Source organism: Poeciliopsis prolifica, unplaced genomic scaffold, assembly GCF_027474105.1.
Source record: "Poeciliopsis prolifica strain line A6 unplaced genomic scaffold, Auburn_PproV2 SCAFFOLD049, whole genome shotgun sequence".
Lineage (NCBI taxonomy): Eukaryota > Metazoa > Chordata > Actinopteri > Cyprinodontiformes > Poeciliidae > Poeciliopsis > Poeciliopsis prolifica.
The window spans coordinates 3,425,364-3,442,021 of NW_026562424.1; the positions used below are offsets into that span (position 1 = coordinate 3,425,364).

Here is a 16,658-nt window from a genome sequence, read left to right on the forward strand (position 1 = left end):
AGATGAAGATGTCCAATTTAAAGCATTCACAATGCTTGATACAAAACGACTTTACTTGAAAAAAACATTAAATATCTGTTTTTAACAAAATCACAGTTTTTCAAATCATAAAATGTGCAACATTACCATGCCAACAAATACTAACTGAGAAAGTTTAGTATGAATAATCTCTGCAGAAGAAGAAAAATAATAAACATTGCAGTTTAAACAAGATTTTCAATCACATATATTAAAGAGTCATTTTTTTTCTCGCAATCAAGTCAAAGTAAAGGTTTCTTGTTTCGGTTCTGTTACATTGACAATATTTATATCGTTGTTTAATATCAATAGTTTTGATATTAAATTAGTTTTGTATATGTACTTATTATCTTCTTCAAATTCACTTTACTTTTACAGTGACAGAAAATGTCTGTATAGATGTTAAAAAAAACATGTTTATGCATTGGATTCTGGTCAGAAGTCAGATTTTCCTGTGGAACATAACGCTGTATTATTGTGAGGAAAATTCTAATATTCATAAGTTTTGTTTCATAGAGCGAACAAGAACAAGAATTAATCTGCCAGCAGAACTAGTTCTATTTATGAATATTCAAGAATTATTTACTTAAAACAAGCTTCTATTTCTTGCGATTCAGTATTCTCTTATTTCAAGTGCACTAAGAAATTTACAGTAGTAATTAGACCACAAAAATACTTGGTAAGATTTTGAGTTTTTTCAGTGTATTTAAAATATTCAAAAGAAAGTAAACTTGGGAAGAAGAAATTTAAGATTCAACAACACGCTATTGGACTGCAAAAACAGACCAAAGTAATTTTGGTCTGTTTTTTTGTTTTTACCTTTATACACATTATTTCATTTACAACAAAAACTTTCTTTGAATAAACCAAAACAAAAATACAAACAAATCAATGAAACAAGCAATTAATTCTCATGGAAATATCTTAGTTCACTTGAAATAAGACAAAACTAAAGTACAAGTAACTTTTCAGCAAAATTTAGAAACTTGTTTAAAGTCAATAGTTTCTTAATATTGATGAAAAACTGTAAGTTTTATTGACAGATTATTTCTCTAATAAAATGGTAAAAATTATCTGTTTTAAGTGAAATAATCTGCCAGTGGAACTAGTATTTTTTTTTTATCTATATTTGAAAATTATTGAAAACAAAATCCTACATTTTAAGGAAATTTTAATTATAAGTTGTTTTTTTTATTTCAAGTTACTTTGGATATTTGCAGTAGAAACTAGACCAAAAATACTTTGTAAGTTTTTGTGTTTTTGCAGTGTGGCTAGTGCTTGCAAAGCAGCCAATCAAAGAGCCCCATTTATTTTCCTTGGTGCTGATTGGCTGAGAAGATAAGCAGATGTTTCTGCTGTGGTGCCAAGATGATTTCAGCTGTTTTATATTAATGCATTTGATGGTATATTTGGTGTTTAAACTATTAGGTTAGACAACTTTGACAGTTTTTAGAGGGAATCTCAAGTATTTCACTGTATATGTAAGAGTGTTTAAATAGATTTTTGCTCATACATTACTTCAAATGCGTCTAAAACTATTTCCTCATGTTGGTTTCAGAAGTCTAACATAATCATTATAGCTGACAGAAACATAATCTTTGCTGGCTTTCTGTCTGACAAGACAACCGGCGTTTAGAGGTGGTAAAGCATTTTCACGTGGACACCGTACCTTTGCTCTGAGGACTGTGCAGTGTAAAGAGCTGGTGGCTTTCTCATACAGAAGGTCAAACTCTAACGTCCCCAGGGAGGCTGGAAGGGAGTTAACAACAAGTCAGAAGAAATGTGTGCCAGTAATACAGGTAATTGCTTTTATGATGATGACTTCATTAGGAGGCGAAGAGCAAATGGCACAGAAAGCGAGCGAGAAAGAGAGAGACCGGTGGGAATATTGAATAAATATCGACTAGTTCCTGAAATCTAAAACCTTCTGTTTACACAATTTTCTTTTGAACTCTTTATGCAAGTCCAGATCTGCATCAGTGTACTTCATTTTGTTTTTTACGACTTGAGCCAGATTTTTAATGTGACCGAAGATGCCTCCTTGAACATGTTAGGATAGATAGATCTATGTGTGACACAAAATCATTCTTAGACAAGTAGTTTTCAGTCTGCTCAGTTCAGATGAAAATGGCTGCAAATTGATGTGCAATAATACAACCGTACATCTTTGAAAAGCAGAAGTGGAGCCTCCTGCACAACCAAATCCAAAACCACTAAATGTAAAAGGATTTTTTAGCATACAGAAAAATTATATTTGTTAAGCTAGAGCATTAGGTAGCTGATGATAAAAAAGTGAAGAGTCATTTGGAAAATTAAAAAGAGCCAAATTGGGACTAACCAAATATAGTATGGTTCAAATACTTGAAATAACGGAGTATTTGAACCATACTGAAAAAAAAAAATTTAAATAAAATGACCAGAATAAAGCAAAAGAAAATATGAGAATGAAGTCGTACAAGAATAAAAGTCACATTATCACATTATCATTTTATAACTTTATTCTTGAAATATTGACTCGTATTATGCGACTTTATTCTTGTAATACTACGACTTTATTCTTGTGCGACGTTATTCTCAAACAACTTTATTCTCGTATTATTGCGCCTTTATTGTCGTGCAACTTTATTTTTGCAATTTAATTACTTTATTCTTGTAATTAATTTTTTTTATTATCTTGAGACGGGTGCTAATACTCCCTCGTTCTCCTAAACCCTGTTCTTCAGTGAGACCTGATCGTTGCTCTGAGGCGACTCACTGTTGTCGTCGCTGTCGCAGCTGTCGATCTCGATGGAGGTGTCCATGCTGCTCATGGCCGATAGTGACCCTCCTCCTGCAGCTCCCGGTAGCAGCGGAGACAAAAGGCATCTGCTCGCCCCGCCTCCTCCTTCTCCGTCTCCTCCCGCTGCTCCTCCTCCACCTTGGCCCGCACCACCGGGGCTCAGCGGAGCCGGCGCCGTCAGCTGGTTGGGCGAGAGCGGCTCCGAGAAGGAGGAAGTGGGCGAGAGGCGGGGGAAGTAGGCAGAGATCTGACGGATGGGGCGTATGGGGCCCGGGCAGACGTTGATGGCCATGTGCTCCTGGATGGAGATGCCCAAACGGTTTCCCTTCCGCACGGTCATATGGCTGAGAGGAAACATGATGGCAGCCAGGAAGTGAGTGGAGAAAACACAAAGTGCTACAATTAATGCTACAAAGATATGGAACAGAAACACACACAATGATTTTTATACAAGTCTGTGTTTATCAGAGTATTAGAGAAGATAATTATGGTCACTGGAAAAAAAAAATCACTTTTTTTTCCTCAGAATTTTGACTTTTTTTTCCTCAGAATTTTGAATATATCACAAATGACAAACAACAAAGACATAACACACTATCAGAGGTGGGACCAAGTCACTGTTTTACAAGTCTCATGTCTTTGTCCTCAAGTCAAGTCTCAAGACAGGAGCTTGGAATTTCAAGTCCTTTCGAGTCAGTTTTTTAATTTTTTAAACAATGTTCCCATTATGCTAAATATAAATAGTAGACCATGTGTTCTTTTAAAAATCAAACACACAATGGACTCATTGCAAATGAAGCACAGTGGTTTTGAATTTGGATGTGATGATAAATTAAATATCTGTCAGTCCAAGTCAGCCAATCTCAGTATTGATAAAAAAACGTTGCCTGAATCAAACCTGCCTGAATCATTAACCAAAGTATTGTGCTGCATTACCATCCAGAAACACTCAGAACTACCCCACACCATTAAGTCCAGGATTTTTAGAAGTGTAACATGTTTTACTACTATCCACTAGCTTCCTGAGCAACACGGTACACATTAATGTGGACACGTTCGAATCACCGGGTTTATACAGCATGACTAAACATAGCAGACAAATGAAAGATAAGTGGTATCAATGTAACCCAGCGTTGCTCACATGACGTTAGCTGGTCAGTTGTCTGAGAGTAAAAGAAAAGTACCGCTTTCTTTCTTTGTGCAACTTCAAATGCTGAACAGTTGGAAGTTGTTGAATCTCCATCTGAGATCCTGGTTTTGCATGTTTTACTCTGTTTTCAGTTGGATTTTTCATGATTGATGTACCCAAAAGAAATTACTCACAATAGCACATCTGCTTTGAGTGTTTTTCCATCTCTCGTTTTTCCCCCTTTATTTTAAAATCCTGTTAATTTGATTGGTTGTGCTGCAACTTAAGCACACAAACATACAGAGTGTGGAAAACCAGAGGAACGGTCTGAGTGAATGAGTGAAATGATTCAATGCACCACTTTATAAATGATATGTTTTAAACTTTGAGTAAAATTTCAAGTCTTTTCACGTAAAACAGCTTCATGTCAAGTCCAAAGTCAATGGTGCGAAAGTCAAAGTCGAGTCCGAGTCTTTGAGCATTTTTTCCAAGTCATGTCTCAAGTCTTGATTTAAATGGCTAGAATCATGTGACTCCAATCCAAGTCATGTGACTCCAGTCCCCACCTATACACTATGTGCCCTGTTCTAAAACACATACATTTTGTATTAGTTTAACAATTTGGAAGTGTTTTTGTCTTCATTTGTTGTGGTTTGTTTGCAGTTTTAGTCATTTTTGTCTTTGAAATATCAAACTTGTGCGTATCTATATACATATAGTATTAAATCAGATGTTCTGACCCGTTAGTAGTTTGTTTTGATGAAACACTTTATCTCTTTCTATTTTAGTAATTTCTTGTATTCTCTGTGTTGATGCGTTTTTTTCTGGAGAAACGCAAACTGGTGTAACACCTGCTATAGTGTTACCTGCAGTCGAATATCTCATGTTACCACAAGTGGCTCTCTGAATGAAAGCTCTTTGAACCTAATTAAAGCAATTTTAATGTAGCTTCTCACAGGACTACAAAATACAGCAGAGGATGTGCGCACATTTGCATCTCAATTAAATAAATCTGAATAAACCAGCGGAGGAAGCATAAGAGATAATGGACAAAAAGTGGCTGAGTTAAATTAAATCCACGTTGAAATTACAGTGTGTGTGTGTGTGTGTGTGTGTGTGTTTCAGCACCTTTGTTATCTAAAATCCTCGACAAGCCTGCACCGTCAGACTCTTACAGGAGGAAGTTTTTCCAGGCTGAATTGCTCTTCAGTCCTCTTATATTGCTAGAAGAGCCGCCTTGTTGCATAAAGCCGGAGATTGAACTGCAAAAACACAAAATATTGCCTACTATTTTTAGTCTAGTTTTACTGCAAATATCTTAGTGCACTTTAAATAAGACAAAACTAACCTACAATAACACTTCAGTAGCATATAGGAGCTTGTTTTAGTAAATATTTCTACATATTATTAGTACTTTTTTATCTACTACATAAAAACACAATATTAAGGAGTTATTGACTTAAAACAAGCTCCTAAATGTCACTGAAAAGTTTTTGTAAGTTAGTTGTGTCTTATTTAAAGTGCACTTAGATATTTGTAGTAGAATCTACAAAAATACTTGGTAATATTTTGTTTTTGCATTTCTTTTTTTTGTTTGATTTTTACTGCAACAGGATATTCTTCCTTCCTACAGCTATTAGAATCTATAACAACGTATTTGAAAAATCATACAAAATGCAAAACCATTTAATTTCTCTTGGGTTAATAAAGTATTTTTGAATTGAACTAAATTATGAGTTTATGCTTTCCTACCTTTATTTTGCTGAAAAGTTATTCGTAAGTTAGTATACTTGAAATAAGAAAAATCTAAGATATTCGTCCCATAAACTAGACAAAAATACTTTGTAAAATTTAGTGTTTTGCAGTGTATCTGCTCTTCTTTGAAAATAAAAATAATAAAGTGAAGGGGGTGGAAAACAACCACGTTGCAGCTTTGGTTTTCTAAAGACAGCAGGGCTTGAGGGGGCGTCGTGTCCTCAATCCTGAGCAGAAAGCTCCCCCCTTAGGACTACCTTCTGTTCTCTCTGCATTCATCGATTCAAACTGAGAACTTCATATTTGCACTGTGAATGTTCGTACTTCCTCTGTGTTGTCTGGGAGTTTTAATCTGTGAAAACAAATCAAAGAATCTGAGAATTTGGCTTCATTCTGTTCTGGATGCAGGAGTTGATTTTCCGGTCAGGTGTGCGATGAATGTGACCACAGAAATCAAAATTCAGACTCCCTACAAAATCCAGCATGAATGCTGCTGTAACAAGCTTTTTCCTCACAATTCTGACTTTAAACTCTAAATTCTGGCTTTTTTCTCTCTAAATTTTGTAGCTTTTTCTGTCAGAACTCTGACTTCTTTCTCCAATTTTTTTTATTTTCTTCTCATAATTATGATCTTTTTAAATTTTTTCTCCTCAGAATTCTGGCCTTTTTCTTATATTTGACATTTTTCACAGAATTCAATTTTTTTTCTATAAATTCAGAATTTCAACTTTATTTTCTCCAATTTTTTTCCCTCACAATTCTGACTTTGTTTCTAAAATTTTGATTTTGTTGCCTCAGAATTCTGACTTTTGCTTAAAATTCAAGTATACAAAATACATTTGGGAAAATTTTTGTTATTACTATTTTATGCACCAACAACATAACTCACATACACTTAATAATGATTATTTGTTTGTATTTTTACCAGAATTAGAATCCTGTAAAAAAAAAAAGTCAGAATTCTGAGTTTAATGCCAGAATTTTATTTAATTTATTTTTTCTGGTGGTCTTAATCCTCTTCCATACATTTGCTGACACAACAGACAATAGATAAGACAGAAAACCAGCGAAAAGGAGCAATCTTCTCCAATATGCAAAGAAATCTAATTTCCTAATCTTATTCTTTAACATCAGATGATCTCAACGTCGTCGTTTGTTTTCTTTTGCTGAAAAGTTTAATCTCCAGAGTTAACACTATAGACAGAGCTGAGCGTTTCAGAGCGTTCATTCATCATAATGAAGTTAATCGGAGCAGCTATGCCCCAGCAGAAAGTGACTCTAAAACCGCCACTCCTGACTGTTGACCTTCGGTCAACCAACTTACAAGCAGTCGGGGTCACTGGCTACGACCCCGTTCTGTTGTGAACTCGGCGGGCGGGCGGGATGTTCCGCGGCTCGTCCAGTTTCATCTTGGCTGGTGATGAAACCGCGCTCTGAAAGCCGGCGCAGCGTGCCAACACGTCAGCTTCCCTCACTCGTTAGGCTGAAAGGACTTTGGCAGACTTCTGGCTCCAGGAAGGGAGATGATGGACAAGCTGACTTTTGAAAACCCATCGGCGGCCATTTTGGTCTCATGAATGTATGATGAATAACTTCATCATGTCGGAGTTGTGCTACGTTTTTAGCTGTCTCCCAATTAACCGAAAAAACATCAACTTTTGATCAAACAATACTGAAACGATTAATAAAGATGAAGTATTGTAGTATTTTTATGTTGTAGCGCTTAAGGACAAAAATCTGTGATTGTTCCTCTTTATGCAAACTCTCCAGATGATCCAGAGTCTCAGTTCCTTTCAAAACCTTTCTACCTAGAAGTAGGGTTGAAATGATTAATCGCAATTAATCAGTTACACAAATAATTGTCAACTAATTAAGTAATCTATTAATCATTAAGTGGAGTTTTCAGATTAAAAAAGGTGAATTTGCTGAAAGGTCAACATATTCAAAATAATAAATTAGCCAAAACTGTACAAAAATAATTCATACTTTCACATTTAAGATAAATAAAACATGTATCTGCAAGTATTTTATACCCAGAACTCGTAACGTGGCAGTTTCAGCTTCATCTGCTTCAAATCTTATGAAAAAAATCTCCCACTTGTTACCATTTTCAAACAATTATTAATCAGTTAATCCAAAAACTAATCAACAGATCGATATTGATAAAGTCAAGCAGAAAGGACCAAACATGTTGTTAGATGCATTCTTGTATGCATTCATTAAATAAATGCTGCATTATTGCATTTTAAGCAATAAAATGTTTATTTTCTTACTTTAAAAAGAAAATAAAAATTATTTCAGTTTTTTATGTATAAAATAGGCTTACACGGTTAAATGAAAGCTACAGAATGTGCCAATTTTTTATCCAATCAATGACCAGAATAATGGATGGATTAATAAAATGCTAAAATAATTGCTAGCTGTAGCTAATAGGGCAATGCACTTATCAAAGTTACAGGAAATCATTTCAGTTTGTCCAACATTAAAGCAAAACTCACAAAGCCCTTTATTAGAAATTATCTGAAGAGTCTGATTGCGTTGCATTAAGGTGAATCTGCAGACAAGATAATTAAGCTCTTAGTATGATGGAGATGTTTATAGCAGGAATGGATTCAAAGATCAATAAACTTTAGAGTCTGTGATAATGAGAATCCTGCAGTTGAATGCATAATTCATCAAAAACAATTGTGCAAACATAAACACAGCCACGCTTCTGTCAGACCGTTAATCCGTGCGTCCGCACACACACTTCACGAGGCCACTGACATGATGTGTGCAGTCATTCGCCCCCCAGTTCTGGCAGATGTGGCCTTGAGTCGGAGCAGCTTGAGGACCAGCAGCACGCGTGCAACAGCAAGGAGCCGGCGGGCCCAAGGCTTTCCGGGAGCCGGTGATTGATCACCCCCATGCTGCCAGCTGGAGGTCCTCCTCTTCTTCTTACCGCCACCACCACCATCATCGTCGTCTCGCTCACGAGAGCGTCAGCGCAGAAGCCAAAACCCCAAACCCAACACTTGTAAACAATGATTGCTCCGAGCTCCGGGAGGCCTGGCGGAAAAACTCTGATGTTTTTGTTTGCAGCCGGAAATTTTATTCATGCGCACAACGCCGGAGGGCAAAAAGACGATTCTTTTCCACACCACCCACATCCGCCCTGCTGCAGATGAACGATCCCGTCAACAAAACAAAACCTGGACATGCTATTAATTTAGTGCAGCGCCACAGCAAAGGGAAAAATAACGCGGAAAAATCGTTGAAGAACAAATCAAGACGACTCATATCCTTCTTTTCTCTTAATCTCGGTTTCAGCTACTCTACACACAACCTCTTTGCCATAGCAACTCACATCCCCTCAGGATTCAACACACAAAAAAAACACAAAAAAATTTCTGCTAGTTGTTTGATTCCCAAACAAATAACAGAACATTCAGTCCATTACAGTTTCATGTTTTCAGGCTTGATTTTTATTTTGCGATTATTATTATTAAGTGATCGCTGTGGTAGCCTTAGCTATCGCTGCTATTAACTACACTAACGCTGTGGTGGTAGATTAGCTCATTCAAACACCTGCTCTACTGACAATATGCCAAAGGGTTTTGACTGAACCAAAACACACATAATTCTGCAGCACATCCAAATGTTAAGATTGTCATAGTCATCCTAGCATAACTGAACTGCTTCCATCTCCTTCGCTATTTTTCTTTAGGTAGAATTTTTTCCTGACCCTGTTATCTAGAGGTTTACAATAAGGAGCAAAGCACTACATCCTTTTTCTTTTATATATGAGGCGTACATTTCAGATTTAGTGGGTTTTGTTGACAACTTGACAGCTAAAACCAATGGTAGTCATTGTTGGCAAGAAGTTTATTGATGACTGACAGGATCTTGTGCTCATAACATCTTGCTGCAATGTGTCTATCAATGTGAAAATTTAAAATAACAATATATTTTATTTATTGGAAACATCACATTGGTCAAAAGGGTTGTTCTTTCAGCAAATGGGCTTGTTTGAGTTAGCGATTAATCAATTAGTTATGATTTGAATAATCAATTACTTCTTGCTAAGGCTCTAGAGTTTCCATAAAGAGATACAATGAAAGATCTTTCTCTGTAAGCGTGCCAACCTAAAAATACTTCTATATCGCTCAGAAGAGATCCCACATTTAAACATTTTCAGTATTTAATTATTCTGCTGGTATAAAAGCTCCAAGCCAGTTTTTTCCAAATTTACTTAAAGACGTCACACAATAAATCCACACAAACATGTCCGTAATTGTACATGATAGCTCATCTTGTCTCCTGCAGAAATAAACTGGGTTACTGTTGGTTGTGCTGCAGAAGACGCATCCCCCCCCACCTTGTGTTTGTAACACGTAGATTTCCAGCCAAGAAAACGAGAGAGGAAGCTTACATCCGGTAGTCAGGAATATATCTCTGTGCAACATGCCGCCTCCCTCACCCTCCTCTTTTAGCTCCTTCACTTTAAATTAGAGTCATATGACAGGCATGGGGCGCTCGCTGTCTCTCAGACCCACCTTCTCATCTTCACTGTCAAAATTTCACCCCTTCTTTATCCTCTCATTATCTCTCCATCACTCATGGCATTACCTGTGCCTGTGAGAAGATTTCTTCCTTTTGTATGTCAGCAGCTACATTCTTTCTGAGATGCTTTATCATTCCTGAGCGACTATGTGTGAAAAATAACGGATTTTTTGGACTATATGCCGCTACTTTTTTCCCAAGCTTTGAAGCATGCGGCTTGTAGCCTGGAGCGTCTTTTCTGTGGATTTATCTTCGACTTCAGCAGGAAGTCAATTTTCATTTATAACAAGCACATAGCAGCAGGTACGACAGATAAATTTCTCATCAAGGAAACAACACAAATAAGTTCATATCGTGCAGCTTATTAGTTAAAGGTTATCGATATCGTAGTACAGATCGATACCCGGTGCACATAAACTCGGTGTTAACAAATCACAGTACAAAAGTCAGGAGTGGCATAATTATTTAGGTTTAAAAATGCAGATTATTTCAATTATTTGAAAGTAGCATCAATAACTTTACAATAAGCAGTTGATATAGCAGCAGCCACCAGCAGAAAGACATTAATCTATTATTTCTGTAATAAGTATAAAAGTAAATATAAATGTAGATTAATGGAAAGACGGCAATTTTTAAAAATCTAGTTTTGCAATAGGATGAGGTGATTTTTTTTTTTAGCTGCATTAAAATTAGTAAATTTTGCAAAACTGCAATGAAAACACTTTTTGCATTGCGCAGGTTACAACCGAACATTACTACTGGTGAAAACAACAAAGAAGACAACGGGAAGTTTTATGATCCTACATGTTTTTTCAAGACTCATTGTGTGAACAAACTTGTTCACGTGTGATTTTAATTGGATTTCTTAATTAATTATAAGCAAGACTTTTGTAAAATTGTGTTTTTTAAACATTAGTGGAATATTAACAGAGTTTTGCACACATTTGGAAACGGAGCTACTGTTATTTTAAATATATAACTTGCATACAACTTGGTTTGGTTCTGCCTGTACACCTGAAACTACACCACACAGTTGCAAGAAAACGGTAACCTGTCATTTTCCGGCAAATTAAGCTAAATATTTGCAAGCCTCCTCTCTGTAGACTGTAATAACTTACCTATTGACTGTAAATCTCTCTGAAATGCATTTTTCCCTTCTTCTTTTCTGCCTCTCCAGAATTCGCTTCGTTTCATAAGACGACAACATGAGTTTAAAAAAATTGCGCTCTAGCAGATTCTCAACTACGAATATTTATTCTGCCATATTCTGGCGCCCCCTTTAGCGCAGCGCCCATATCCGTCGCATATAGTGGTTTCACTGCACTAATCAGTACCGCGGGTATCAGTTCACCTTTGAACGACGATCTAGTAACAGGCAGACAGTATCGCTACTCCATAGGCTTTAGGGAGAATCATTTATAACTGAGCACACGTCAAGTGGAAGACAAGTTATTTTCAGGGATGAGTAAACTTCAAGTCTGTGTGGCTAAAAGTGGGAAAAAAAACACTTAATTTCAGACACACGTTGCACCTGCTCACTATGGGAGGCGATAGAGGAAACAGTCCAGAGAAAACCCCAGCAGTCAAGATGTAACGGAAATAAAATGAATATTGATCAGCTTGCTTCAACGTGCATCTGTTCAAAAAATAAATGCATGAAAGATGTTTCCTTACCTCAGAGGAAAGAACAAGCGTGAAACTCCTCATAAAAACCAGGTGAAAATATTGAAATCCAGCACGAGGAGGAGATGCGGGGCTAACAGGTGGTGAGGAGGGGAGCGCGTGCAGTGAGTGTCATTAAAAAATGAATGCGCTGCTACATCCAAGTTGAGATGAAATGAGAAGCAGAGGAGAGATAGAGAGCTGGAGGATGGAGAGAGAGGGCAGGAGAGAGAGAGAGAGAGGGGTGCAGCAGGGATTTATTCCTTAACAGTTGTGACTGTGACTGCTTTGCCTCTTCCACTCTGGAAACCTTCACGATCACCACTCACACTTTTCCCTCACTTAATCTGAGTGAAATCTTAAAATACACCAGCCAAAAGAAACTGCTTTTACTCTGTAAATGTAAAAATATCAAAAATCTATTCAAATATCCAGCTTTCATCAACCACTCATAGGCAGAAGTGAAAGCGTTGCGCAACACAAATAGTCACACGGTGTGCTAAATAGTAAAACATAATTTAATGAATTATTTTTCTTCAAGAATTAATAGAGATACTGGAAAAATTTAAGGATTCATTACAGTCCTGGCATGAATATCAAAACCCATGTTGGCCACCCCACTGGCAAAAATTAAAACTATAACCAACAGATTCAAGAAAAGGAAACAGAGCAAAAGTAGCTAATGTAGCTTTATGTGTTAGCATCATGTTAGGTTGACAATCTGCATAAAAATTTCACTCTAAATCTCAAAGCTTAAATTGAAGCGACTGCTATTAATAGAACAGGTGCGTGATTCATTACTACTCCACCAATTTTTTACCCAATTAATCAATTAATCGTCAAAATAATTGATCAATTAATAACTAAAATAATTATTGGTTTCAGTATTCACTATTAGCCGCCTACTTCCAGCCTGCAGTTCCTCAGCAGAACCTACAAAGTTGCTTAACAGCAGTGAGAGTAAATCTGGAAGTGTAACGATTTAAAGGTGGGGAGAAATTGGTTTGGTTGCCCTGTTACGTGGCCATGAGGTCGTTTATCAGTGTTAAATTTGGAGGAGAAACACATCTAATGAATCTGTCAGTGTTAATTCCAACCACCGGTCAGATCTCTGCCTCTCCAACATGAACACACACACATCCACACGTTTCCTCATCGTTCTCAGTTCCTCTCTATAATTAGGCTAATAGTTCTTGAGTCAGTGACAGACGAAAAGGAAACATGCTATTTCCCCTGTTTCGAAAACAGAAAATTGGTGTCCTCTCGGTCTCTTTGCTTCTCACTTGTTTCTATTTTTGTGCTTTTTAAATTGTTAAAGCAGAAGCAAGAAGCTGCCAGTTTTCTGCCAAATGCTTCCTTTGGGGAGTTCTTATCAAAAATTGGCCAAACGCCTTCATTTAGTGCTGCTTTTCAGCCCTAATTCCTTTATATTATGGCTTAAATCTTCTGATTTTATGGTTTCCTTCACAGACACACGCATGCACACACACACACCTACACACAGACACAGGTTCCAGGACCATAAAATTGATGCTACGGTACTGTCATGCATGAATGCATCAACACGACAAAATAATGCACTCAAGCCTCCAGAGTAGGATGACTCCCACTCCTTCACACACACAAACACGCACGGAAACACACACACACACACACACACACGTTGCAATTTAAAGCCTCCTCTGCCAGTGTTGTCAAAAGACCCTTCAATCTGTATAACATTTTTTAGGTTTTATTCTGCTTCCCACCTTCTTCCCTCCCCCTGCTCTTCCTCCTGTTCAGAAAATCTCATTATAAATTCATCGGTGTTGATTTAGTGAAAACAACCAATGTGCCTTATTTTCAAGGGAGCCAAATAATTCACTTTTATGTTTGTATCTGCTAGACTCATTTCCTAAAATAAAATATTTCTCTCTGTGTCATCAGGTTTGCACCTTACTCTTTTAAAGGCTCTCCAGTTGTTGGCAGGTTGCAAAATGCTAATGTAGAATGTAGGCCATAGATGTGGCAACACATTGCAGAAATTATCCAGAGGAATTAGAAGCAGCAGCAGCATGTAAATTCAGCAGCGTCCCCTTGGGTGCAAGCATGAAAAGCAGCACGCAGTAATAAAACATACATGAGCTTCAGCCTGTGGTTACGCTATGCTACATGCAGCCTGGCTCGTTCTGGCTGGATCGCTGTCACAAGAGGCTAATAATACACCTCAGTTGTGTCAGCACAGTCTGAGTCACTCTGACACGTTTTGAGGCACAAAATAGCGATTGATTTATTAGCTTTGATTCTGTATTGGCAAAATTCAAATTACTGCGGACGAGAGCCGGAGTTTCAGCTCATAAACAAACATTTTCTGTTGATATTTTTGAGGTTTTGGTTGTTGTTGTTTTTTTACACCACAGCAAAGACTGAGAGGTTTGGATACCCCTAAATAAACTTTTTTTTTTGCTGTTAAAGTGTCTAAATAGTTCTATTTCTGTGCTAATTTGGACATTTTTGTGTAATTTTGTTTAATCCAGTTATTTTGCCTGAAAACATCTCAGTGCTCACATCTCAGTGCTCACATCTTTGGTTAATTCAAATCCAAAAGTTCTTGACTGATCCAAAGGGAAATTAAATGATGTTGTAACTCATGTTAATTCTCCAACTAGACTAACAAAACAGAGTTATTATAGGTGGCGATGGATGTGGGTAGGAAAGATCTCCTGTAGCAGTCTGTATTACAGCAAATTTGAAGAAGCCTCTGACTGAAGACACTGTTTTTCTGAGGCTGTCTAAGAAAACCCCTGTATCACTTTGACACCTGGCCAATGTTGCCAGATCAGCAGGTTTTGATCACATTTGGATGGAAAAAACAGTTTTGGGTGTGTTGTTAAAATTTGGCCCATTTTCACAAAGTTTGCCGAGTTTTTAGAAAATGATGAGAGGAAAAAATGATTGTCATCATGTGGAAGAATAGCATGAAACTTTTCATAAAACTGCACTCGTTGTATTAGTTCATTTAATGTGAAATGTCTACAATCTGTTAATTAACGAATGATGATGTCACATTCAAGTGCCACTATGTAATTTAATAGGGCGCCCAACAAACACAAATCTCATGGAGCGCAAAGAGTCGCGTCTGTTACAATCCCAACTGGATCTGGTTTTGGTCAGAATATAGAGGAGGACCAAAATACAACAGCCGATAAATTTATTCAATCTCCGAAACAGAAAAAAGTCACTACATTTGTCACTTTTTTTTTTAAATACAAAAGGTCATCAGAAGGGTCTGAAAAGTTGCTAAATATAAAAATAGCAACAAAGTTTAAAAGTAAACAAAAGCTCTTATCCCCACACTTGACCACGCCCCTCAGTGTATTTTGGCTCCGCCCACTCAACTAGAATTTTTCCAGGGGCGGAGCGATGCTTTGCTTTAATTACACTTTAAGGGCCTGTTTAAACGACAACAATTTCTGGTGAAAATGGAAGAGTTTTGTTGTGTTTGTAGAGTACATTTACATGAAACCACCAAATGTTTTCTCTGACAACGGCACAGATTGAAAACGGGTTCCAGAGAGCAACGGTTCTGGAACGTATCGGTGTCCGTCGTCTTGTAAACAGAGTAAATGGATGTTTTCTGTCGGGGAATCCCAGCTCATGCATAGTATTTGCAAAACATAGCTGCTTCCTATAATCCACAGAAGAAGAAGAAACTATTGACTGTTCTGGTCGTACTACAATTCGTGTTCAGATTCGGTTCCCCCAGCGTCTCTCCACCGCTCTGCACAGCCCAGGTGCAAAATACACGTGTGCTTGTTAAGCGCTCTTATCTGGAGAACTACGGACACCGGAAAACCTCAAACACCGAGTTCCAGCGAAGTTATCCCACTTTTTTTCCAACTGAGCCCTAATCAGACACACACTGCGTGTTTCCCCCAGTATCTGTGGGAACGGTGCCTGATGGGAAAACGCAAATTGATATGCTTTCAACTTGTTTTTTTTTTTAAATACACGCGCACTTAGTTTAAAAAAAATACCTAGCACCAACTGGTGGCGTGTCAAGAGCATTACAGCTCTTCAAAGTGTACCGTTACTGTGTAAACAAAGATTGTAATTAGAACGTCTTCATGTAAATGTAATAACAGTAATATATATATAATATATATGATAGGTGATGTTGGAAATGGAGCTGTTGGGCAGGAAGAAAATAAATACTGAGACCATTTGTAAAGATCAAGGTTACAGTGTCGCTTTTCACTTCCCTTCTTGTGCATCACGATGAGCCTCTGTTTCATTATAAGCATCTAAACCCAACAGGGTTCAGCTTTAAAAGCCTATTTACATTCTGAATTTAATTAAGAGTCATATAACTGCGATGTTGCCTGAAGGAAAAGCGGCAGATTTTGCAATTATGAGACAACAACCAACCTAAATTAGCCAGGATAGCCTATGTTTCTGAGATGTACCTGCACTTTTTGTTTCTTCTCTAAAATGGTGCATCAACAGACTGAAGCTGCTGGTGACTTTACCTTCATTTGCTTCATTTGCAAACCCATGAAAATGACACTCCAGTATGTCTGCTGAGTGGATGGAGACATTAGGCTGCAGGGTTCATGATCGTCAGCACACGCAATCCGCACATGTCATAAATAGTTACTCGTTAAACTCCAGGGACTTGTCTTCACACGGCAACCCAGGCCACCTGCTGAATGACTCAGCCAATGAACCAGTTCCTTGGTATTTGTCCGTTTGTCACGACGCAGTTTAAATAAACACCAAGTTTATTTAAATCAG

General features: G+C 37.4%; 2 protein-coding genes across 3 annotated transcripts in view; one reads left to right on the top strand and one right to left on the bottom strand.

The window, feature by feature from the left end:
• Positions 1–12,135, bottom strand: part of LOC129377838 (double C2-like domain-containing protein alpha) — a 37,408-nt gene extending 25,273 nt beyond the window's left edge. Inside the window, exons 1-3 of the mRNA XM_055058030.1 lie at positions 11,898–12,135; positions 2,774–3,141; positions 1,688–1,767 (exon numbers count right to left, since the gene is read on the bottom strand). Of these exons, the coding sequence (XP_054914005.1) occupies positions 1,688–1,767; positions 2,774–3,137 (444 nt within the window). The 5' untranslated portion in view covers positions 3,138–3,141; positions 11,898–12,135. The remainder of the gene's footprint in view (positions 1–1,687; positions 1,768–2,773; positions 3,142–11,897) is intronic.
• adprh (ADP-ribosylarginine hydrolase) overlaps positions 1–16,658 on the top strand; it is a 71,742-nt gene that overhangs the window by 6,242 nt on the left and 48,842 nt on the right. The window lies entirely within an intron of this gene.